This window comes from Cololabis saira, chromosome 16, assembly GCF_033807715.1.
Source record: "Cololabis saira isolate AMF1-May2022 chromosome 16, fColSai1.1, whole genome shotgun sequence".
NCBI lineage: Eukaryota > Metazoa > Chordata > Actinopteri > Beloniformes > Belonidae > Cololabis > Cololabis saira.
This window is the reverse complement of record NC_084602.1, coordinates 36949892-36975603: the sequence shown is the minus strand read 5'-3', so window position 1 is coordinate 36975603 and position 25712 is coordinate 36949892. Positions and strand designations below refer to the sequence as shown.

The 25712-nt window shown below is 40.8% G+C and overlaps 1 protein-coding gene across 1 annotated transcript in view; it reads right to left on the bottom strand.

Annotated features, from left to right (window-relative positions):
- Positions 1–1563: 1563 nt before the first annotated feature.
- The window catches only part of atl1 (atlastin GTPase 1), a 26750-nt gene continuing 2601 nt past the window's right edge, over positions 1564–25712 (bottom strand). The window contains exons 2-14 of the mRNA XM_061742974.1: positions 22835–23085; positions 20990–21124; positions 19581–19685; positions 17992–18042; positions 16839–16895; positions 16574–16666; positions 16353–16491; positions 15717–15844; positions 15517–15573; positions 7794–7865; positions 6883–7314; positions 4340–4354; positions 1564–2322 (exon numbers count right to left, since the gene is read on the bottom strand). Of these exons, the coding sequence (XP_061598958.1) occupies positions 2209–2322; positions 4340–4354; positions 6883–7314; positions 7794–7865; positions 15517–15573; positions 15717–15844; positions 16353–16491; positions 16574–16666; positions 16839–16895; positions 17992–18042; positions 19581–19685; positions 20990–21124; positions 22835–23085 (1649 nt within the window). The 3' untranslated portion in view covers positions 1564–2208. The remainder of the gene's footprint in view (positions 2323–4339; positions 4355–6882; positions 7315–7793; positions 7866–15516; positions 15574–15716; positions 15845–16352; positions 16492–16573; positions 16667–16838; positions 16896–17991; positions 18043–19580; positions 19686–20989; positions 21125–22834; positions 23086–25712) is intronic.

Sequence of the window (25712 nt, the reverse complement as noted above, 5' to 3'; positions counted from 1 at the left end):
AAAATTTCACATGAAATAAGTAGAAAAATTAATTAATTTGTTATTTGTGATTAATTTATGTTATTTGTGAATTTATTTCTTGGAAAAAGGGGCAGATTAGATAGGATTCTTCTTCTTTCTGCCCCCTTTTCATTCACAATTTATGAACATTTGTATTTGTATTTGTATTGAATTGTTTGTTTTATTTTTTGAATGAAATAAGAATAAAATGAAATGAAATGAATGAAAAATCTGCCAGTGGGACAAGATTTATCTTCTCATTACAAGCAAAAAAATCTTGTTGCACTGGCAGATTTTTCTACTTATTTTAAGTGAAAATCTACTTGAAACAGGTGAAAATTGTCGTTTTTTTCCAGTGATGAGTCTTGTTTTAAGTATAATGATTTTTTTACTAAAAATTTGACCTTTTAACTAGAAATAAGACAAATATTCTTGTTAAGATTTTGAGTTTTTGCAGTGCAAATAAAAAAAGGGAAAAGGCTCCTTGTTTACAAAGGCAAGCTCCCGCTGTCCCGTTTCCCTAGCTCGCTGGGAACGCTGCGTATTTACAAAAAACTAAAAAAATGCATAAAAGTGAGGGGTGATTTCTGCTGCAAACTTTAAGCCGACGTCACTCTTTCTGATGCGCAAACCCCTGCAGAGCTGCAGAGTATCAGGTCCAGGCAGGAGAAAAATACAAATAATATTTTAGAGGAGGAAGATTTTTTTTTCATTATGCACTTCGAGAAAAAAGTCGAAATGGCGGGAATAATGTTGAAGTACAATTTTGAGAAAAAAGTCGAAATGTCGAGACGATATTGATTTGAAACACATATCACACAAATGCAGTTGCATAACTTCAGAAATGTACCCTTAACGTTCCACTCCAAGGATGTAAGTTAGTCATGGCTGCTGCTGCATACACTGCAAAAACTCAAAATCTTAACAAGAATATTTGTCTTATTTCTAGTTAAAATGTCTCATTTTTAGTTAAAAAAAATCTCATTACAATTAAAACAAGACTCATCATTGGCAAAAACAACAATTTTCACCTGTTTCAATTAGATTTTCACTTAAAATTATTAGAAAAATCTGCCAGTGGAACAAGATTTTTTTGCTTGTAATGAGAAGATAAATCTTGTCCCACTGGCAGATTTTTCTACTTATTTCAAGTGAAAATGTACTTGAAACAGGTGAAAATTGTCAAATAAGTTATTTTTCTGGTAATGACTGAGATTTTTTGACTAAAAATGAGACATTTTAACTAGAAATAAGACAAATATTCCTTGTAAAATTGTGAGTTTTTGCAGTGTAGTTACAGTAGTTACGGCTGCTGCTGCAGAGCTGTCAGTCGTTCTCCTAACTGGATTTGATGGGCCAGAGGAAACATTTCGCCTTTATTCACGAAATTGTATTTAAATTTTATTCTCGAAATTTCAACTTTATTCACAAAATTTCGACTTTATTCTTGAAATTGTATTTCAACATTAGTCTCGACATTTCAACTTTTTTTTCTCAAAATTGTATTTCGACATTAATCTCGACATTTCGACTTTTTTCTCTGAAGTGCACAATATAAAAAAACTTCCCCTCTCAAATATATTTTCTCCTGCATGGCCCTGATACTCTTCCGTACCTCCCTGACGCGCGACTGACCAACAAACGCGCCTCCTATAGCGCCTGGCTGCAGTGAAGAAATGATGAAATTACTTTTACATGATATGGCACAATACCACTTTGTCACAACCATCAAAACATTTTTTTTTATGAAGTAACGTTGATTTTAGAGCTTAAAGATGACAAACATGAACATTTACCATGCGTATGGCTGCTTCATTGGTGAACACGGTACATATTTTGGCTTCTGCCTACAAACGGCACTAAACTCGAAAGAACAAAACAATCATCACAAATGTTTGTTGTTTTTTTCCTTACAGATTTGGCTATGATTTTTAAAATAATCGCCTGCAAACAAATGATTGAAACAACTCCCGTCTGGTGAAGGAAACAGCTGACTGGAGTTGGGCGTCTGTACATGATAAAAGACGTGAAGAGACGATGACGCGCTGCATCCGACTCTGGACCGGAACCCGTTACGTAGAATAAAGACTTAAGTTGTGACTCCACTGGCGGTGTGTGCCGGTCGGCAGCAGAATAAACCAGCGCCTGGTGGGTTGAGGGTTCCCCCCCTCCTCCCCGAGTTAAGTCCCTGCCGTGTTCGGCCGTTAATCAGTCCCGTTTCCTGTCCTCGTCCTCGGACGCCTCGTCCATCTGAGGCCCGGGGAAGGCGTGGTGGTACAGGTGCCTGTGATTGGCCGCCACGTTGTACAGCTTGTAGAGAGCCTGAGGAGCAAAGAGACACAGATAATTAAAGGAGACCTATTAAGGCATTTAATGTCTATTTTAAACAGGCCTTGAATGTCTGAAAAACAAGCTTTTGATTGTTTTTTCTATATAAATGAGAAATTCAGCCTCTGGGCCATGTCTTTATCTTTACCGTTTCTAACCTCATTATCTATGAGGGATTCTGAGTGGGCGGGGCTATGATAATGAGGCTCTGAGCTGATTGGCTGCCTGAATGACGTGATACACCGCTACGAAAAAATGGTGGAAGCTCCGGCCGGCGGAGTTAAGGCTGATTTATGGTTCTGCGTTAAATCGAGGCAGATCCTACGCCGTAGACTCTGCGTTGGTGTAACGTGGAACCAGAAATCAGCCTTTACACCGTGTCCTAACTGCATGCAATACGAGCGAGCTTCAGCGACAAAATTAATTCCATTGCTTTATTTTCTATTGGACTGTCCTAACTGGACGCAGCGCTGCCGTTTTGAGCTGAACATTTGTCGGACGTCCTGCTTCTATTTTCTTCCTGTCGCTCGCGTTGAAAGCCGGTTGAAAGCGCTGTAGGAAACAGTCATGATGAGGAACGGCTGATCCAGTTAGTTGAAATGAGAAGTTATCTCTATGATTCCTCCTCATTTCACTGCAAAAACCTCAATAAAGTTCAGCTGCTGGAGGGAGATGGACAGAGAGCGTCCGATGTCACGCAGTGCTACGATAGTCGGACGCTCATGCAGTTACACGGTTTTATAGTTGTGGGCGTGGTTTGCATTTTGGTTACGTAACGACAGGAGCAGAATCTTATTGGCTCGTAGATCCACATCACACTGGACGATCATTCGGGCGGCTGTACAGACACTGCAGAATTTGGTTTCTTTCCTCCTTCTCTGAGTTGGCAGGCTGAGGGGAGAACACTTTATATATGTTAAAGAAAGAAAAAACCTGTTTTTCATGATAGGTCCCCTTTAAGCTTTTATTCTCCAAGAAACCTCATAGGCTGCTTTTCCGCCGTCATCGAGCCAACGTCATTAACAGCTCCTCCCTGAAACCCCGCCCCCCTTAGCTACCGTTGCTAACTTTAACTGCGTTTCCATAACCACTAAAATAACACAAAACCTAAATATCCCAAAGAAAAACTTAATTTTTAAAGAAAAAAAACAGTAAAATGTCTAAAAAAAAACATTTTACCCATTCATTATGTGGTGAAAACACTTAACTCCATAATTTGAGCTAAACGTATGACAAAGGCAGCGTTGTTACGTAGCCTAACAAATGTGATTAAATAACTTTAGGTAACGTTTGCAGATTTTCTTCGGAACAAATTTCAACATTGTTGTTGATCTCCTGGATGATAAATAGTCAATTTAATCCAAAACAGCCGAGTTCTGGTCCCTGCAGAGCTGATACTCAGCAGCCATTGGCTCCTCTGAGTTTGTGGGCGGGGCTTACTGAAGGTCATTTGAGGTCATGCCAGGCCTTGAATTCTGGCCTTCATTCAGCATCTCCCAACTTTATTCTACGGCTCTTTCTACGAACTACGTTTAAAATTATTACGCTAATTTGTCAGAGAAAACGGCAGATTCAAGTTTAGATTCACTCCACTAGATTTCTGCGTCATTTTTAAGTGTTTACCCCCTCGCAGTGTCTCCAAAACACATAAATTGGCATTTCTATTTCAGTAATTGGTCTAGTTTGTTTGTTCTGCTTCAGAACTGATCCATTTTATTGGGAACAGTGTTGTAGATCAAAGAGAGACTTTTGTAAGTCATATAAAACTTCACAGTGTAAAAAGGAGGTATGTAGGTAATTTAAAATGAATCATGGTTCATTATGGGCTGTTGGCATTGAAGATGATTTAAAAAAGCTGTGAACATTACACAAGTTGAGCCGAAGCCTCTCGGGTCAGACAGACCGTTGGTCTGGAGAACTGAATTATTTACCAGTTACAGCGACACAAGCAGTTTTTCTGGGAAATGGCTCTTTTATATTTTCACTGAGATCCATTCCTGCTCAAACTCACCTCGTTCGTGCTCCCCTGGAGAGGCATTAAGAGAAGTAAACAAACACAGAGTGAGTGGAAATGCACGAATATCACACCAAAGCAGAAACACATGCAGCAAGTCAGGACTGTTCAAGACCCTGCTGGCCCTCCGGACCTGAGGAACGTAGACATATATACGTATATATACGTATATGTGTCTATGCAGAGGAAGAGCTGCTCTGCTGCTGATCCACAGGGACGTGTCGCCCCCTAGTGGTTCAAATGTCTCATACACGTTACTCAGAAAGACTGATGAGGATTCAAATGTGGGACAAAAATAAGGTAAAATTAAAGCTGCAGGCAGTGATGAACGGGCCCTCGCGCGTGCAATTTCCCCCTATAAAGGTCGAGGACTCAAAATTAAGTCCGATGACACCACCCACGACTCTATGTCAAACCATTCAAAAGTTATGGCAAAAAATAGGGACTATCAAAATATCGGCCAATCAGAAGAAGGGGCGGGACTAAGTTGCACCAGCAAAGGTCGAGGACTCAAAATTAAGTCCGATGACATCACCCACGAGTCTTTATGTCAAACCATTCAAAAGTTATGTCAGAAAGTAGGAACTATCAAATATGGACCAATCAGATGAAGGGGGGGGCGCGCTTTTTGGCGTCTAGCGTCGCCACGGTAACACTTTTGACTGAGAAAACTAATGCCCATCGTCGCAGGATGGAGACGCTCATTTTGATGTATAACACACCTGGGTGCACGTTACAGTTCGGACCGTATTAACGGCCGAAGGAATGGCATAAATTGCGCCATAATTACACGATTAATTCAAAATGGCCGACTTCCTGTTTGGTTTCGGCCATGGAGCCAAGAGACTTTTCTTTAAGTTGTGACATGATACAGGTGTGTACCGATTTCCGTGCATGTACATCAAACCGTATTGTGGAGCTTGAGGCACAAAGTTTTCTAGGGGGCGCTGTTGAGCCATTAGGCCACGCCCATTAATGCAAACCATTAAATATAACATTTTTCGCCAGGCCTGGCTTGGTGCAAAATTTGGTGACTTTTGGGGCACGTTTAGGGGGAAAAAAGGCCCTCATTTCGTCAGAAAAATAAAAACGAGGAAAAAAACAAGGACATCTCCTACAGATACAATAGGGCCAGAAATATTTGTCTTATTTCTAGTTAAAATGTCAAATTTTTAGTCAAAAAAATCTCATTACACTTAAAACAAGAGACATTACCAGAAAAATAACTTATTTGACAATTTTCACAAGATTTATCTTCTCATTACAAGCAAAAAAATCTTGTTCCACTGGCAGATTTTTTTACTTATTTTAAGTGAAAATATACTTGAAACAGGTGAAAATTGTTGTTTTTTTCCAGTGATGAGTCTTGTTTTAAGTGTAATGAGATTTTTTTTGGACTAAAAATGAGACATTTTAACTAGAAATAAGACAAATAATCTTGTTAAGATGTTGAGTTTTTGTAGCGTGACAGACCGGCGCGACCAGCTCCAGGTTCTGCTAACAGAGTCCGGAGGCAAAGGTGGTTCCCTCGGAGGCTAATAGCTCCCCGCGGCTAATAGGCCACTTTAACATGGTGGCAGCTGGGGTCAAAGGTCGCCCGCCGCCTGCAGCCTGATTACCGCTGCTGCCCGGTACTCCTGCAGAGTCGGCTTCACTGCAAAAACTCAAAATCTTACCAGGAATATTTGTCTTATTTCTAGTTAAAATGTCTCATTTTTAGTCAAAAAATCTCATTACACTTAAAACAAGAGTCATCACCAGATAAATAACTTGTTATTTGACAATTTTCACCTGTTTCAAGTCAATTTTCACTTGAAATAAGTAGAAAAATCTGCCAGTGGGACAAGATTTATCTTCTCATTACAAGCAAAAAAATCTTGTTCCACTGGCAGATTTTTCTACTTCTACTATTTTCTGGACTATAAGCCGCACCTTCATACAAGCCGCACCCGCTCTATTTAAAAAAAAAAAGATATGCAAGCCGCAGATATTTATGTTGTTAGATTATATATTTACTACATGTACAGAAGGATTTTGAACTGTAAATGATGTACATGTTTGTACCTAAATAGATCCTTTCCTAACAGTGTCTTTTAACACGGCAGCAACTTTGCTGATTAAAACGGGAAAGAACCAAGAGAAAATAACCAGTATTTATTTATCTATTTATCTGTTTGAAATCTGCTTCTACTTCTATCTGCTAAAGAAGAAGTAGCGTATTCTTCTTTTGTCTTAGTTTTGATTCTAATTCCGGTTAGAGCGCCCCGAGCGGTGGAAGAAAAATCCACAGAATAGCCGCACCTTTGTATAAGCTGCATGGTTGAAAACCTATGAAAAAAGTAGCTTATAGTCCAGAAAATACGGTATTTTAAGTGAAAATCTACTTGAAACAGGTGAAAATTGTTGTTTTTTTCTTGTTGTGTGTAATGAGATTTTTTGACTAAAAATGAGTCATTTTAACTAGAAATGAGACAAATATTCCTGTTAATATTTTGCAGTGTTGGACCGCGTGTGGATGGGAGCGGCGTTGCGGGACTCACCTGGTCCCACAGCGCGCCGGCCACCTGGTCGATGACTGCTCCCAGCTCGCGGTACTCTCCGGAGTAGCGGATGTAGGCCCAGGTGCAGAGCGTGATCAGCGCCAGCCCCAGGATCATGTTGCACAGGCTGGCGATGATGTCCACGCCCACGAAGCCCGTGATGCCGGCCGCCACGTACATGACGAAGATCACCACGAACAGCGTGGCCGGCGTGCGGGCGGCGTGGAAAATGTTCTTGGAGTCATTGTGCTTGATGTACTGGACGAAGACCTCGTCCACCTCGGCCTCCAGCTGCTGCAGGTAGCGGCGGCTGAACTCCTCGCCGCCCATCTTCTTCACGCCGCGGAACAGCTGCAGGGCCTCGTCCCGGATGGCGGCGTGCCGCGCCTGCAGCTCGCTGGGCGCCAGGAAGGGCCGGTCACCTCCACAGACCTGCGGGCAGCGAGGAAAGGGTTGGACGGTGGAACCGCCGCTCCGATCTGACACCAGAGCTCACACTGCAAAAACTCAAAATCTTAACAAGAATATTTGTCTTATTTCTAGTTAAAATGTCTAATTTTTAGTCAAAAAATCTCATTACACTTAAATCAAGACTCATCACTGGAGAAAACAACAATTTTCACCTGTTTCAAGTAGATTTTCACTTAAAATAAGTAGAAAAATCTGCCAGTGGAACATGATTTTTTTGCTTGTAATGAGAAGATAAATCTTGTCCCACTGGCAGATTTTCCTACTTATTTCAAGTGAAAATCTACTTGAAACAAGTGAAAATGTTCAAATAAGTTATTTTTCTGGTAATGACTTGTTTTAAATGTAATGAGATTTTTTGACTAAAAATGAGACATTTTAACTAGAAATAAGACAAATATTCCTGGTAAGATTTAGAGTTTTTGCAGTGTAACGCCACCAACCTGCTCCATCTTCTTGTTGTACAGATCCTTCGCCGCCGCGACCGCTGCCAAGTTATTCGCCTCTGCTGTGGCCTGCGAGGGCGATAGTTTACAGTCAGGTCAAAACAGGTAAATCCATATTTACATCATTTCAACATTTTCCAAAGAATCTAAATTGAGGCAAAAACACGAGTTGGTGAGTCCGCCTAAGTATATTTTTACATTTTTCCAATATCGTCCGATTTCAGAAACCAATATCGGCCGATTTCAGCTACCAATATCGGCCGATATGCTTTGCTCACGGTAAACTGTTATGTGTGTGAGTGTGGGCTTGGATATGTATTTCAGCAACCAAACATCGGCCGATTTCAGCGACTAATATCGGCCAATGTCAACGACCAATATCGGCCGATTTCAGCGACCAATATCGGCCGATTTCAGCGAACAAATACCGGCTGATTTCAGCGACCAATATCGGCCGATTTCAGCGACCAAATATCGGCCGATTTCAGCGACTAATATCGGCCGATTTCAGCGACCAAATATCGGCCGATTTCAGCGAACAAATATCAGCCAATGTCAACGACCAATATCGGCCGATTTCAGCGACCAATATTGGGCGATTTCAGCGACCAATATCGGCCAATGTCAACGACCAATATCGTCCGATTTCAGCGACCAATATTGGCCGATTTCAACGAGCAATATCGTCCGATTTCAGCGACCAATATTGGCCGATTTCAGCGACCAATATCGGCCGATTTCAGCGACCAATATCGGCCGATTTCAGCGACCAATATCAGCCGATTTCAGCGAACAATATCTGCCGATTTCAGCGAACAATATCGGCCAATGTCAACGACCAATATCGTCCGATTTCAGCGACCAATATCGGCCGATTTCAGCGAACAATATCGGCCGATTTCAGCGAACAATATCGGCCGATTTCATCGACCAAATATCGGCCAATTTCAGAAACCAATATCGGCCAATGTCAACGACCAATATCGTCCGATTTCAGCGACCAATATCGGCCGAATTCAGCGACCAATATCGGCCGATTTCATCGACCAAATATTGGCCGATTTCAGAAACCAATATCTGCCGATTTCAGCGACCAAATATCGGCCAATTTCAGAAACCAATATCGGCCAATGTCAACGACCAATATCGTCCGATTTCAGCGACCAATATCGGCCGAATTCAGCGACCAATATCAGCCAATGTCAACGACCAATATCGGCCGATTTCAGCGACCAAATACCGGCCGATTTCAGCGACCAATATCGGCCAATGTCAACGACCAATATCGTCCGATTTCAGCGACCAATATTGGGCGATTTCAGCGACCAATATCGGCCAATGTCAACAACCAATATCGTCCGATTTCAGCGACCAATATTGGCCGATTTCAACGAGCAATATCGTCCGATTTCAGCGACCAATATTGGCCGATTTCAGCGACCAATATCGGCCGATTTCAGCGACCAATATTGGCCGATTTCAGCGACCAATATCAGCCGATTTCAGCGAACAATATCTGCCGATTTCAGCGAACAATATCGGCCAATGTCAACGACCAATATCGTCCGATTTCAGCGACCAATATCAGCCGATTTCAGCAAACAATATCGGCCGATTTCAGCGAACAATATCGGCCGATTTCATCGACCAAATATCGGCCAATTTCAGAAACCAATATCGGCCAATGTCAACGACCAATATCGTCCGATTTCAGCGACCAATATCGGCCGAATTCAGCGACCAATATCGGCCGATTTCATCGACCAAATATTGGCCGATTTCAGAAACCAATATCTGCCGATTTCAGCGACCAAATATCGGCCAATTTCAGGAACCAATATCGGCCAATGTCAACGACCAATATCGTCCGATTTCAGCGACCAATATCGGCCGAATTCAGCGACCAATATCGGCCGATTTCATCGACCAAATATTGGCCGATTTCAGAAACCAATATCTGCCGATTTCAGCGACCAAATATCGGCCGATTTCAGCGACCAATATCGGCCGATTTCAGCGACCAATATCGGCCGATATGCTTTGCTCACGGTAAACCGTTATGTGTGTGTGTGTAGGTTGTATAGTGAGTGTGTGTGGTTTGTGTGGGTTGTTGCAGAGTAATCTTTCGTGAAAATTTCTGATATAAAGCACGAACAATAGCGCAAATTCAAACGGACTAGTTTCCCGGGGGAATGACGTCACCTCCTTTTTTGCGTAAAAAAATCCAACCGGGAAACTAGTCCGTTTGAATTTGCGCTCTTGTTCGTGCTTTGCTTTATATCAGAAATTTTCACGAATTGACAACGTGATGATGTACGTGTCGACGTACGTCAACGTAGGACGTGCTGTGAACACGTACCGGATCCATAAATAACCCACGATGTCAATCATGAAGATTTCCGCAATTTTACTGGATTACTATGTGATTTTTCCAGACAATTTAATGGATTAAAATGCCGGGACACTAAATGCAGGATATGTAAGTGAAATTCTTCCTGTTTAACATGCAGTTGGTGAGTCCGCCTAAGTATATTTTTACATTTTTCCAATATCGTCCGATTTCAGAAACCAATATCGGCCGATTTCAGCTACCAATATCGGCCGATATGCTTTGCTCACGGTAAACTGTTATGTGTGTGAGTGTGGGCTTGGATATGTATTTCAGCAACCAAACATCGGCCGATTTCAGCGACTAATATCGGCCGATTTCAGCGACCAAATACCGGCTGATTTCAGCGACCAATATCGGCCGATTTCAGCGACTAATATCGGCCGATTTCAGCGACCAAATATCGGCAGATTTCAGCGAACAAATATCAGCCAATGTCAACGACCAATATCGGCCGATTTCAGCGACCAAATATCGGCCGATTTCAGCGACCAATATCGGCCAATGTCAACGACCAATATCGTCCGATTTCAGCGACCAATATTGGGCGATTTCAGCGACCAATATCGGCCAATGTCAACGACCAATATCGTCCGATTTCAGCGACCAATATTGGCCGATTTCAACAAGCAATATCGTCCAATTTCAGCGACCAATATTGGCCGATTTCAGCGACCAATATCGGCCGATTTCAGCGACCAATATTGGCCGATTTCAGCGACCAATATCGGCCGATTTCAGCGAACAATATCTGCCGATTTCAGCGAACAATATCGGCCGATTTCAGCGAACAATATCGGCCGATTTCAGCGAACAATATCGGCCAATGTCAACGACCAATATCGGCCGATTTCAGCGAACAATATCGGTCGATTTCAGCGAACAATATCGGCCGATTTCATCGACCAAATATCGGCCAATTTCAGAAACCAATATCGGCCAATGTCAACGACCAATATCGTCCGATTTCAGCGACCAATATCGGCCGAATTCAGCGACCAATATCGGCCGATTTCATCGACCAAATATTGGCCGATTTCAGAAACCAATATCTGCCGATTTCAGCGACCAAATATCGGCCGATTTCAGCGACCAATATCGGCCGATATGCTTTGCTCACGGTAAACCGTTATGTGTGTGTGTGTAGGTTGTATAGTGAGTGTGTGTGGTTTGTGTGGGTTGCTGCTGAGTAATCTTTCGTGAAAATTTCTGATATAAAGCACAAACAATTTGTTGATGGCTCTCTTCTCCCCAAAGTTACTTCTGTCGTATACCACCCAATTGTTATTTCGGATCACGCCCCTCTAACTTTGAATATAACATCGCGCCCCCGTTTTTCTTCTCCCTGGAGGTTTAATCCATTGCTTTTATCCGACGATGCATTTAATGTTTCTATATCTGCTTCAATAGATGATTTCATTGCATTAAACAAAACAGACTCTACCAGTTTTTCGCTAGTATGGGAATCACTCAAGGCATATTTGCGAGGACAGATTATCTCTTATTCAGCATACGCCAGTAAAATCCGCAGGGCTACATTACAGGAGCTCACATCTAAAATTCAGGACACAGACAGACTAAACTCAGTTAACCCAAGTCCGAGTTTACTGAAACAACGGCTTGATTTGCAGTCAAAATTCGATCTTATAGCGACAGCCGATTCTGAACGGCTCCTATTACGCGCTCATGCCAACTATTATGAACACGGCGATAAACCAAGCAGGTTATTGGCTCACCAATTAAAAAGGCAAGCAACGTCGAGACTGATTCCCAGCATTAGAGATTCTAATGGCACACTTACCACCGATCCAATCGCCATCAACACAATTTTTAAGTCATACTACTCCTCTCTCTATGAGTCAGAATCTCCACTTGACACAGCAGAAATGACCTCCTTTCTTGATAATATCACTGTCCCTACTATTAATTTGGATGTGGCTAATGGCCTCGATGCTCCTTTCAGCTTGCAAGAAATTGCTGCCGCCATTGAAGCTACGCAAAGCAACAAGGCCCCTGGTCCCGATGGGTTCGGAGCTGAGTTTTTCAAAAAATTCAAAGACAAATTAGCCCCCCTTTTACTTTCAATGTACAATGAGTCCCTTGATCATGGCTCATTGCCTCCCTCTTTAATGCAGGCGTCCATTGCCCTCCTTTTGAAGAAGGACAAGGACCCTGAATCATGCACTTCTTACAGGCCCTTGTCTTTACTGAATGTGGATGTCAAAATTTTAGCCAAAGCACTAGCAATTCGTCTTGATAAGATCCTTCCTAGCATCATATCTGAGGAGCAGAATGGTTTCATCAAGGGACGCCAGCTCTTTTATAATGTTCGTACACTTCTTAATGTGATTCTCTCTAAAGATTCTTCTCCACTCCCTGAAGTTGTTATCGCAATTGATGCTGAAAAAGCGTTTGATCGTGTCGAATTTAACTATCTTTTTGCAACACTTCATAAATTCGGATTTGGACACAGGTTTATATCGTGGATTAGACTTCTTTACACTTCCCCTCAGGCCAGCATTCACACCAATGACAACTACTCCACTTATTTTACATTATCACGTGGCACAAGACAGGGCTGCCCTCTCTCCCCTTTGCTATTCGCTCTATCCGTCGAACCACTTTCAATTGCTCTAAGAACTCTTCCTCTATTTCGCGGAGTCTCTAGGTCCAATGTGGAACTCAAATTGTCACTTTATGCAGACGACCTCCTTTTATATGTATCTGACCCTTTAACCAGCATTGCACCAATATTATCTCTGTTGAAGAATTATGGATCCTTCTCCGGCTATAAGGTCAATCTTAACAAGTGTGAATGCTTCCCCATAAACTCCTCTGCTTTACAACTCAAACAACCTGATATCCCCTTTAAACTCAGCCCGTCGGGCTTTAGATACTTAGGGATTAATGTGACCCGCACTCTGCCCTCTCTTTTCACCGCTAATTTTTCCTCACTGGTAACTCAAGTGAAGGCGGACTTACAGAGGTGGAACTCCCTACCACTGTCGCTGATAGGAAGAATTAACACAGTGAAAATGACTGTATTGCCTAAATTTCTTTTTTTGTTCCAATGCACTCCTTTATTTCTACCAAAATCTTTTTTTAAATCACTTGACCAAATTGTTTCCAACTTTTTATGGGCCGGTAAGACACCCAGAGTGAGGTATTCGCTTCTCCAAAAATTTAAATTTAATGGGGGTCTAGCACTACCAAACTTTATGCTTTACTATTGGTCAGCGCATATTCACAAACTAATTTATTGGCTTCAGTCTCCTGAGTTATTATGGTGCAGATTGGAGGCTCAGTCACTCTCTTCATCCTCTGTAACGGCCCTACTCTCCTCCTCTTTACCATTGAATCCCTCTAAGTTTACAAATAGCCCTGTGGTGCTTTCCTCCCTTAAGATTTGGTCACAGTTTAGGCGCCACTTTAAATTTGCTTCTCCATCCATCTATACACCTGTTACTAAGAATCATCTGTTCCCTCCATCACTAATAGACACCACTTTTATGATTTGGTACAACCGGGGCATTAAGCACTTCAGGGATCTATATAAGGATGGTATCTTTTCCACATTCTCAGATCTGAGGTCAAAGTTCAATTTGCCTGCCTCCCATTTGTTTCGCTACTTCCAGCTTCGACATTGCGCCTCTGCTTTGTTTCCATGCTTCCCTTCCCTTCCTGCGAACCAACCGTGGGATGATCTTCTAACTATGAAACTCAGTCAAAAGTCTCTGATATCTAAGATATATGCACTGTGTATGACATTTGATGATCATTCTGTAGATAAAGCTCGGGAGGGTTGGGGACGAGAGTTGGGCCTTGACTTCACAGGGGAGCTGTGGGATAAAGCTATCCGTAGCATACGATCTAGCACGCCTTGCGCTAGACTAGAACTTATTCAATTTAAGGTGCTGCATAGAGCCCACCTATCAAAATCCCGATTATCGGAAATATATCCGAATGTTGCAGACTTATGCGACAGATGCCAGGGTTCTCCCTGCAATTTAAGTCATATGTTTTTCTCCTGTCCTAGGTTACAGAAAATTTGGAGTGATTATTCTGTGATCATGTCTAAAGTTCTGGGTAAAAAAGTTGTTATGGCCCCTCTCTTAGCAATATTCGGACTCACTGTCGACTCCTCACATATCAGCCACACACAGTCAGAAGTATTGGCTTTCACATCCCTTTTAGCAAGACGTCGTATCTTACTTTCATGGAAATCCCCCAGGTCCCCGTCTATTTCTATTTGGCTTAGTGATGTTATGTTTTTTCTTAAATTGGAGAAGGTGAGATACTCTGTAAAAGGCAACTCAGCTAAATTCATTCACAAATGGCAATCGTTCATAGACCACTTTACCGCGTTGAAGACTCTACCCACCGACTGACCCCCCCCCTCCCTTAATTTTCTTTTCATCTCCTTAATTTGTTTTTTTTTATGTTTTATTTATTTCCAGTTTCATTTCTTGCTCATCTGTTTATTTAATTTTTAACGCTACAGAGACTCTGTTCCTTTGTTAGGTTTTGTGTGTTTAAAAAAAAAAAAAAAAAAAAAGGAGACAATGTATAATGCGTCTGTTCGACTACACGTTTCCATGTGTTAAGTGTATGTTGTTTCTTATAAAAAGATCAATAAAAAAAAAAAATAAAAAAATAAAGCACAAACAAGAGCGCAAATTCAAACGTACTAGTTTCCCGGGGGAATGACGTCACCTCCTTTTTTGCGTGAAAAAATCCAAATGGGAAACTAGTCCGTTTGAATTTGCACTCTTGTTCGTGCTTTATATCAGAAATTTTCACGATTTGACAACGTGATGATGTACGTCGACGTACGTCAACGTAGGACGTGCTGTGAACACGTACCAGATCCATAAATAACCCACGATGTCAATCATGAAGATTTCCGCAATTTTACTGAATTACTATGTGATTTTTCCAGACAATTTAATGGATTAAAATGCTGGGACACTGAATACAGGATATGTAAGTGAAATTCTTCCTGTTTAACATGCAGAAAGAAGTTTTATTTGGTTGTAATTGTATGTTTTTAAAATCAATATGCTAACGGAGGGCGCCGGCGCTCCAGCCGGTCTTAAAGGGTTAAAGAAGAATGTAAATGTAAATGTAAATGTACTTTATTTATATAGCACCTTACATCAACCTAGAGGTGAACCAAAGTGCTTTACATAACATACAACAAAATAAAACAAGAATAAAACATATGAACATATAAAACATCAAGTATAAAAAAGTGTCGCCGCACTACTGGGTATTAAAAGCCACCCTGAATAAATAAGTTTTCATTTTAGATTTTTTTTAAAAAGAACGTACCTGGAGCATTGACTTTGGGTGTGGCAGTTCCTCCCCCTGGTAAATCTTGATGTACGCCTGAAACACAAGAACGGCGAGAACACGAGTGTGGTACCTGAGCAGAGTGTTCTGCTTCTACGGGTCAAAGACCCGATCAGGAGGGGAAATAACCTTCAGGGGTAAAACGTATCTCTGCAGAAGGATCAGTCCTTGGCTCTGACCTTAAAGTACTCCACCAGACCTCTGCAGGTGATCTTACTGCCGTTGATCTCCTTCACGTCGATGTTACGGGGACTGAGGAGCCACGGAACCAGAACCTTCAGGTTGTTTATGAACTCGCCATCGATCTCTGGACGGGAAACACAACAGCCTGTTAGTAGAATCGTAGTTCTCCAGACCGGTTTTTCCTGGTCCTGGTCTCGTCTCAGTCTCGCCAGGTCTTGGTCTTGAGCTGAACTAGTCTTGGTTTCGGTCTTGGTCTTGGTCTTGGTCTTGGTCTTGGTCTTGGGCTGAACTAGTCTTGGTCTTGGTCTTGGTCTTGTCTTGGTCTTGGTCTTGGTCTTGACTTGGTCTGTTTTGGTCTTGTCTTGGTCTAGGTCTTGACTTGGTCTTGGTCTTGGTCTTGGTCCTGGTCTTGGGCTGAACTAGTCTTGGTTTCGGTCTTGGTCTTGTCTTGGTCTTGGGCTGAACTAGTCTTGGTCTTTACTTGGTCTTGTTACTCTCTGGTCTCGTTAATGTCTTGGTCTCGGTTCAGGGGGTCTGGACTACAAGTCTACCTGTTGGTGCTGTGTTGTCTGCTTGGTTTTAGTGGGTCGTCAGACTTTGCCGCACTTCTAATCTGAGAAAAGCGTGTGTACCTTTGATCCTGCCGTCGAAGTGCGGGTTGGTGGCCACCTTGAGGCCGGGGTGAGGCATCAGGAAGCAGGAGATGTTGGTGAAGCAGGAGTGGATGTGTTTACGCACGTTCTGCAGCTCTTCGTGCTGGTTCTCCGAGATCTGCAGCACAAACACGGAAACAAAGCTCAGGACTCGGGACTGACACTGAGAGTCAAACATCTCATGGAGGGATTCCACCGACCTTCAGTCTCTTCTCCAGGAACTTCATGCCTCCCTCCTGTCCGTAGGGAAACTCATACGGAAAACTCCAATCCCGAACCAGGAAGATCATGGACTAGGAAAGAGTACACCATCACCACCTCTCATCACTTATGACGCCATTGTTGACATTCATCTTTCCAAAATGGTAAAGAAATTACTTTTTGATTTGCACATTTTACGCTACTCAGACTGATGCATATTTCCTTAACGATTACATCCAAACGAGTGTAAATGCAACAGCGTACCTGGAATGGTTTGAGGAACGTCTCCTCCATCGCTAGCCGGCCGTACTCGGTAAAAAGCTGAAATAAAGAGATGAAAGTTCTGAAATCATTTGCACCACATTCATTAAAACATAAAGAGCAAAGTCGAGAAAAGAAAAGTTCTTTTGCATTCTTTTTAAATTTAATTATTTATTTTTTAAGCCTCCTATCCACCAAAGTATTTATGTTTCTGTTTCAGGTAAAATCATAGACTCAAATACTAATATTAGTGTAGATGAAAGAATAATGAGCTCTCGGAGCTAGCAGCTTGCTCCTAGATTAAGCTACCAAGAGCTAGCTCTTGGTAGCTAGCTAGTAGTAATTTAGTTTGGTCTCTCTTACAGCTAAAAGCTAGTAAGAGAGATTAGCTACCAGGAGCCACCTAATTTTAGCTAGCTATTATTAGCTAACTCTTAATAGCTAACTCCTATTAGCTAACGCTTAATAGGTAACTACTAATAGTTAGCTCTTAATAGCTAAAGCTTAATAACTAGCTCTTAGCCGCCATAAGAGATTGTGGCTACTTTGAGAGCTAGCTACTGTGCTACCAGTAGCTTAATCTATTTTAAATATAACATATAATTGATTAAATAAATGTGTAAAACAAATGTATATAGTTATATAAGGTTTATCGTAGTATAGTATATAGCGATAAACAAATGATGCTCACTACTATCTTTGCTAACATTTCCCATCATGCACTGTGTTCGGATCTGGCGATCTCTACAACCTGACTATCGTTGCCGTTACGTAACGCAGTGGTGTTGCAGTTCTCATGAGAGACGACTGCAGAAGTACTGGACGCCCACCTCATGTCAATCAAAGTTAGGTGTTGCTAACATCCGGTTTCAAATGTCATTCCAGTGGTGAAATCAGAAATGACCGCTGCGTTTAGCCGATACTGACAATGTCCTCGCTAAGCTTTCTAGCGTAACGGACATGATAGTGGCTGGCCATTGGCTAAGCCAACTGCCAATCAGAAGTCTAATATTATCAAAAGAATGACTGAATTATATAAATTTGCATGGCGTGGTATAATTTCGGTATTGAACCAGCATGTAAATATGTTCTATTTGTTTTATTTCGACTGACTGTTTCATCTGGTAAAAGGATTTCTGGGTTTTGTCTTTTTTACCTGCAGGTGCTGAAGATCGTCCTCTTGCACGTTCTGTGAGATGTTGTAAACCTGAAAGAAATGGAGTTTAGTTGTTGACGTCTATCGAAACAAAAATGATTCAACAGTCAGAGAACAAACGAGACTAAAACTTCTGATATATTTCGGTGTCGGTCGAGGACGGACTGACGTCCCTGGAACTACAGACCCGGACCAGGACCAGGACCCTGTACAGACTGACTATGTTTACCTACAGTCAAAATTCAGGTTAAGGTCAATATTCCGGTTACTGAAACATTGGGAATAATCTGTTTCCATGCGTGAGCAAACAGGGTTATTATCCCTGTTTACATGGTAATTAATCATTTGGGATATCTGGATCAAACCAGCAACGCACGGAGAAAGTATTGACGCAATTCCCGTCATTTCTGCTTCTTCTTCCTGGATCCAAATCCAAAACAACAACAATAACAGCAGCACGGCGGATAATCAACAGCCCAGTAGAAGCCGTTTTGTTTCTTGTCACTGTAGTTCTCCTTTTTCAGCGTCTTCCAGCGGAGCTTGATCTGGTCTGGCGTTCCTACAAATGCTGCTTTGCGCAACCTTTTGCTCACCTTCTTGTAAATCTTCTATCCCGGTACTTTCTACCATCTACAAATGCAGAAATGTTCATATCCTTCATTAAATTTATGAAGTGATTAGTCTCCTCCTGGTCTTGTGTTTCTCTGTGTTTATAAGAACTTCCTGGACTCAATAGACCAGGATTCCTTGTGAACAGAGCATGTGCAGAAAACAAATTCCTGTTCTGTTTGATGGAGATATTCTGTTTGGTGTTTACATGACCAAATATTCGGGTTAGAAAAGGAGTAACCCAGGGCTCATATTTGGGTTTTTAAAAACCGGAATATGAGCAAATTCCGGTTATTCAAAGGGGTTATTGGTGTTTACATGGCCGTGCAAAACCGGGTTATTACTAATATTCCGGTTTTAAAAGGGTTATTGACTGCATGGAAACTTAGTTTACATGCATTTTACCTGCATGGAGCTGATCATGGTTTTACCTGCATGGAGCTGATCATGGTTTTACCTGCATGGAGCTGATCATGGTTTTACCTGCATGGAGCTGATCATGGTTTTACCTGCATGGAGCTGATCATGGTTTTACCTGCATGGAGCTGATCATGGTTTTACCTGCATGGAGCTGATCATGGTTTTACCTGCATGGAGCTGATCATGGTTTTACCTGCATGGAGCTGATCATGGGTTTACCTGCATGGAGCTGATCATGGTTTTACCTGCATTGAGCTGATCATGGTTTTACCTGCATGGAGCTGATCATGGTGGTTTTACCTGCATGGAGCTGATCATGGGTTTACCTGCATGGAGCTGATCATGGTTTTACCTGCATGGAGCTGATCATGGTTTTACCTGCATGGAGCTGATCATGGGTTTACCTGCATGGAGCTGATCATGGTTTTACCTGCATGGAGCTGATCATGGTTTTACCTGCATGGAGCTGATCATGGTTTTACCTGCACGGAGCTGATCATGGTTTTACCTGCATGGAGCTGATCATGGTTTTACCTGCATGGAGCTGATCATGGTTTTACCTGCATGGAGCTGATCATGGTGCTCAGCGCGAACACGGTGGCCGAGTCCCTGAGCGTCGATTGGCTGTCAAACGTTCCCTGCGTGTCCATCAGCAGCACAGCAACCTGTGTGGTTTAATCATTAGTTATATTAATTATCAAACATTAGAAGGCGGTAAAGTACGGAGGAGTATTAGGGCCAGGCAGGAGAAAAATAAAAATAATATTTTAGAGGAGGAAGATTTTTTTTTCATTATGCACTTCGAGAAAAAAGTCGAAATGTCGAAAAAAAAAGTCAAAATGTCGAGATTAATGTTGAAGTACAATTTCGAGAAAAAAGTCGAAATGTCGAGAATAAAGTCAACTTTCTGAGACTATAACAAACAGCGCATGTGACTGTCTTTACTAAATGCCTCGTAGGCCGATAGATTGGCTTTACGATATGGATTTGAAACTCATATCACACATATGCAGTTGCATAACTTCTGCACAGCTGTCAGTCGCTCTCATAACTGGATTTGGCCAGAGGAGACATTTCCACTTTATTCACAAAATTGTATTTCAACTTTATTCTCGAAATTTCGACTTTATTCACAAAATTTCGACTTTTTTCTCGAAATTGTATTTCAACATTAATCTCGACATTTTGACTTTTTTCTCGAAATTGTATTTCAACTTTATTCTTGAAATTTCGACTTTATTCACAAAATTTCGACACTTTATTCTAGAAATTGTATTTCAACATTAATCTCAACATTCCGACTTTTTTCTCGACATTTCTACTTTTTTCTCGAAAATTGTATTTCAACATTCTTCACAACATTTCGACTTTTTTTTCGAAATTGTATTTCAACTTTATTCTCGACATTTCGACTTTTTTCTCGAAGTTGCACTATAAAAAAAAATCTTCCACTCTCAAATATTTTTTCTCATAGGCATAGGCGAACTAAGCGGCTGCTTAGGGCCCCGTGACCGCTAGGGGCCCCCAAGAGTTAAAAAATTAAAATAAAATAATTTTTTTATGTGTGAGTAATGATTCATACATTGTCTACGGAAGAGTATTAGGGCCAGGCAGGAGAAAAATAAAAATAATATTTTAGAGGAGGAAGATTTTTTTTTCATTATGTACTTCGAGAAAAAAGTTGAAATGTCGAGAATAATGTTGAAGTACAATTTCAAGAAAAAAGTTGAAATGTCGATAAAAAAGACGAAATTGAAATTGTATTTCAACATTAATCTCGACATTTCGACTTTTTTCTCGACATTTCGACTTTTTTCTCGAAGTTGCACAATAAAAAAAAATCTTCCACTCTCAAATAATCCTGCCTGGCCCTGATACTCTTCCGTAGTAAAGACAGGTGTAAATAGATGATTAAAGTATCTCTATCCCGTTTAATTAAGTCTCTGATCCCGCAGGACGAGCCTCTCACCTTTCTGCCGTCAGGTTTGTCCACCAGGAAGACTTCGCTCCAGATCTGGATCCCGGTGGTTTCTCTCTCTGATCCTCCCCGCCAGGAGAAGCCGGTCAGCGGCTCGTCTCCGTCTCCGAACCAGCTCTCCGACGCCTGAGAACCACAACAGCAGATTAATGAGACGGTTAGTCACAAAGGATGACACGCCCACTTTTATTCTTATTGTTCTTCTTCTTCTCTCGTGTGTAAAAACCTGATAAAAGTCATCTGATCATAGTCAGTGTCAGTATTGGGCAAATACAGCTTCAGACAAGCCACCTTTTCTTTTTTAATGTGCCATTTATTTAACAAAAACATCATGTGGGCAATACTAAGTAGTACCCCCACAATCTAGTAGCTAGCAACTAGCAACTTGTGAACTAGCTTTTGTTTTGGTGCATCTGCATGCATCTGTATTTAATTACAGTTTTGTGTTTATAACGGCCTTGTTTGAATAAATATATGAATAATATTTGCATATCGTTGTGATTGATTAAGCATCAGGTCCATTTCAGTGATGCTGATATACGATGTAATCTGATTACTTTAATGGTAAATAATGTAATTTCAATCTTTAATGTTTAAAATTCAGGTTTCATCTCCAAATTCAGTCCAATTTAAATCAGTAACATTTACTACACTGCTCAAAATCAAAAAAACTCAAAATCTTAAGGCTGAATTATGCTTCTGCGTCTAAATGACGCCGTGCCTACGGCGTGTAGTTTAGATCGACGCAGAGGACACGCCGTCACCTGCGCCGTCACTGACGTGCACCTCCTGAAAATTGTAACTACGCGTCGAGGAGACGCCGTCCACACGCAGACCGAGAGGGCTGTGATTGGTTCGTTTGAAAGCGAAGCATTTCCGGTTTCCGGTTTGAATCAGTAGTGAACTTCCAGGGCTCTTTCTTCGTTTATATGTGATTTTTTTTGTTTTTGTTTTTTGCACAATAGTTGTCCTTATCTCTTTGATTTACTGTGACCGGAAAAAGTCGGATAAACCATTCAGAAAAAGATCGCTAACTAGTGGCCGCGGGGGGTACTGCACCGCGACCAAATGGAGAGACGGAGAAGTCAGAAGGGTTCAGCACGGCGTCACGGCTGCGGCGTGTGCTCTGCGTTGGTGTGACGCAGAAGCATATTTCAGCCTTTAACCAGAATATTTGTCTTATTTCTAGTTAAAATGTTTCATTTTTAGTCAAAAAATCTCATTACACTTAAAACAAGACTCATCACTGGAAAAAACAACAATTTTCACCTGTTTCAAGTAGATTTTCATTTAAAATAAGTAGAAAAATCTGCCAGTGGAACATTATTTTTTTGCTTGTAATGAGAAGATAAATCTTGTTCCACTGGCAGATTTTTCTACTTATTTCAAGTGAAAATTTATTTGAAACAAGTGAAAATTGTCAAATAAGTTATTTTTCTGGTGATGACTCTTGTTTTAAGTGTAATGAGATTTTTTGACTAAAAATTAGACATTTTAACTAGACATAAGACAAATATTCCTGGTAAGATTTTGAGTTTTTGCAGTGTAAGCGTCATGGAGACAGGCGGGCGAGGGAACGAGCAGCGCTTAAGGATTAATTTAAAGCGGAATGAGTGTATACATGATCGCGGAATTATTATATTCGAATTTAAAATCGGAATAAACCAGCCACTTACTTCGGAATTAAGCTTAATTCAGAATGGCCATTTTCATTGGGAATTAGGTGTTTACATGGTAATTTTTACTCATTTTAAATCGGATTTAATTTTAGTTCTGAATTAAAGAGGAATAAAACCTCCCATGTAAACGCTCTCACTGTCCTAAGCAGAGACTCACGTGGTTGTACATGTAGCGCAGCATGAAGTCCATCAGGAAGGACTTGCCCTTGCGGAAGGCCCCGGCCACCGACACCGCCACCACCTCTCGGTCCCGGACCTCCTGGGCCAGCAGGATGCGGCTCAGCGCCGCCTCGTCCAGCTCGAAGGTGTGGTCGTCCTTGACCAGCAGCACCTGCACGGGCCGGGCCCGGCCGTCCGGCTCCTCCTCCTCCGAGCTCCAGTCGTACACGTTCTTGTCGCTGAGGGAGCCTGGAGGAAAGATGGAGGGAACGGTTCAGGGAAAACCAGAAAACCAAGGCATAGGCGAACTGAGCGGCTGCTTTGGGCCCCGTGACCACTAGGGGCCCCCAAGAGTTAAAAAAATTAAAATAAAATAATTTTTTTATGTGTGAGTAATGATTCATACATTATCTACGGAAGAGTATAAAAATAGTATTTTAGAGGAGGAAGATTTTTTTTTCATTATGCACTTCGAGAAAAAAGTCGAAATGTTGAGAAAAAAGTCGAAATGACGAGAATAAAGTCGAAATGACGAGAAAAAAGTCGAAATGACGAGAATAAAGTTGAAATGTCAAGATTAATGTTAAAATACAATTTCAAGAATAAAGTCAAAATTTGTTTCAACATTTCAACTTTATTCACAAAATTTTGACTTTTTTCTCAACATTTCGACTTTTTTCTCGAAATTGTACTTCAACATTATTCCAGACATTTCGACTTTTTTCTGGAAGTGCATAATGAAAACAAAATCTTCCTCCTCTAAAATATTATTTTCATTTTTCTCCTGCCGGACCCTAATACTCTTCCGTATGATTAATACATTATCTATGGAAGAGTATTAGGGCCAGGCAGGAAAAAAATTAAAATAATATTTTAGAGGAGGAAGATTTTTTTTTCATTATGCACTTCCAGAAAAAATGTCGAAATGTAGAGAAAAAAGTTGGAAAGTCGAGAATAAAGTTGAAGTACAATTTCGAGAAAAAAGTTGAAATGTTGAGAAAAAAGTTGAAATGTTGAGAAAAAAGGCAAAATTTTGACTTTATTCTTGAAATTGTATTTAAAAACATAAATGTAAACATTTGATGCATTGCTACAGAGTTAGCCTTAGGCTAATTTGCATCTGCAGTTCCTTGGTACAAATAAATACAGCACAGATAAAAAACATCAAACATTATTCAAGGACAAATAACATGTACTGTAGCAATAAATCATATCTCTGTCAAGCTTTAGCTCTGTCAAGCTATAATAAATAACAGTCATGTTGCATTTTGAGTTTGGGACTTTTCATAGTTTATTTATTTACTTTTATTTATTTATTTAATTCAAGTTGTTAAATTTCTGGAAAAGAAAAAAGTCAAATCATACATGAGAGAAACTATTCAGTTTGTGGCAAAATATTTGTACTTGTATGAAACTGAAGATGCATAATGCAAACCTGACATTTACTTTTAGTTCAGTTTGTGGAAAATGTTTGGCCTGGCTTTCTCTTTAAAACTTAAACAGTTATAAAGCATTACAAACTGTAACAATAGGGCAAACGCACAGTATTGTTTTGTATTTTGTGTCTTTCAAATAAAAGACAATTTTTTCCAGTCATATGTTCCTCATTCAAGGTTGTTAAAAAAATACAGCTATAATATCGTATCGTATCGTTATCGTGACCTCAATATCATGTATCGTATCGTACCGTATCGTGAGATGAGTGTATCGTTACACCCCTAATCAATAATCAGTATTATTGGCACTAATAGAGGGCCCCATGGAGGCTTGAGCCCTGATGGGGAGGAAACCTTGCTGGCCGTTAGAGCCGGGAAACGGGAAAGATGAATCCGTGATTCCCCCCAGATCAATGAACCGGGCCGTGTTATCCATCCATCTGTTGGATCATTCCAGGCAGTGACTCAGTCTGTTTCTCAGATCTGCCGCCCTTCACACCCCAGACCGGGAGGTTGATTCCCGGGATGTGGATTCCCAGGATGCATCAGGAGTTTCAGCTCAACCCTCGCCGGGTTCGTGTGACGGATTAAGGAGCAACATGTCAAATCTGGGGATTTGATTTTTGATTTGAAGATTTTATATCGAGCATGCATTATAAAAAAAGAGTACAGAAAAGTTAAAAAACAGAATACAAATATATATATATATATGTGTGTGTGTGTGTGTGTGTGTGTGTGTACAGCACTTAGGCAGACCTCACGGATCCACCAACATACTCGAAACGGAGTAGGAATGAAGTACACTGCAAAAACTCAAAATCATAACAAGAATATTTGTCTTATTTCTAGTTAAAATGTCTCACTTTTTATCAAAACATTTCATTACACTAAAACAAGACTCATCACTGGAAAAAAACAACAATTTTCTCCTGTTTCAAGTAGATTTTCACTTAAAATAAGTAGAAATATCTGACAGTGGAACAAGATTTTTTTGCTTGTAATGAGAAGATAAATCTTGTCCCACTGGCAGATTTTTCCACTTATTTCAAGTGAAAATTCACTTAAAACAGGTGAAAATTGTCAAATAACGAGTTAGTTATCTGGTAATGACTCTTGTTTTAAGTGTAATGAGATTTTGGACTAAAAATTAGACATTTTGACTAGAAATAAGACAAATATTCCTGGTAAGATTTTGAGTTTTTGCAGTGTGAACACTTATCGTGTCCTACCCCTGAATCTTACATACATTCTTACATATAATAAGACGAGTTTCAATAAGCTTACTTATAAAACACCCTTCCCTACTTTAATAACTGTTCAATACAGTGATATAATACTCAATTATATGTATATATAATACTATAATAATAATATTATATACATATATAATACAAAAGCTCTTCAGTGTTTCTGTTGAGAACTTTAATATTAAACTGAGCC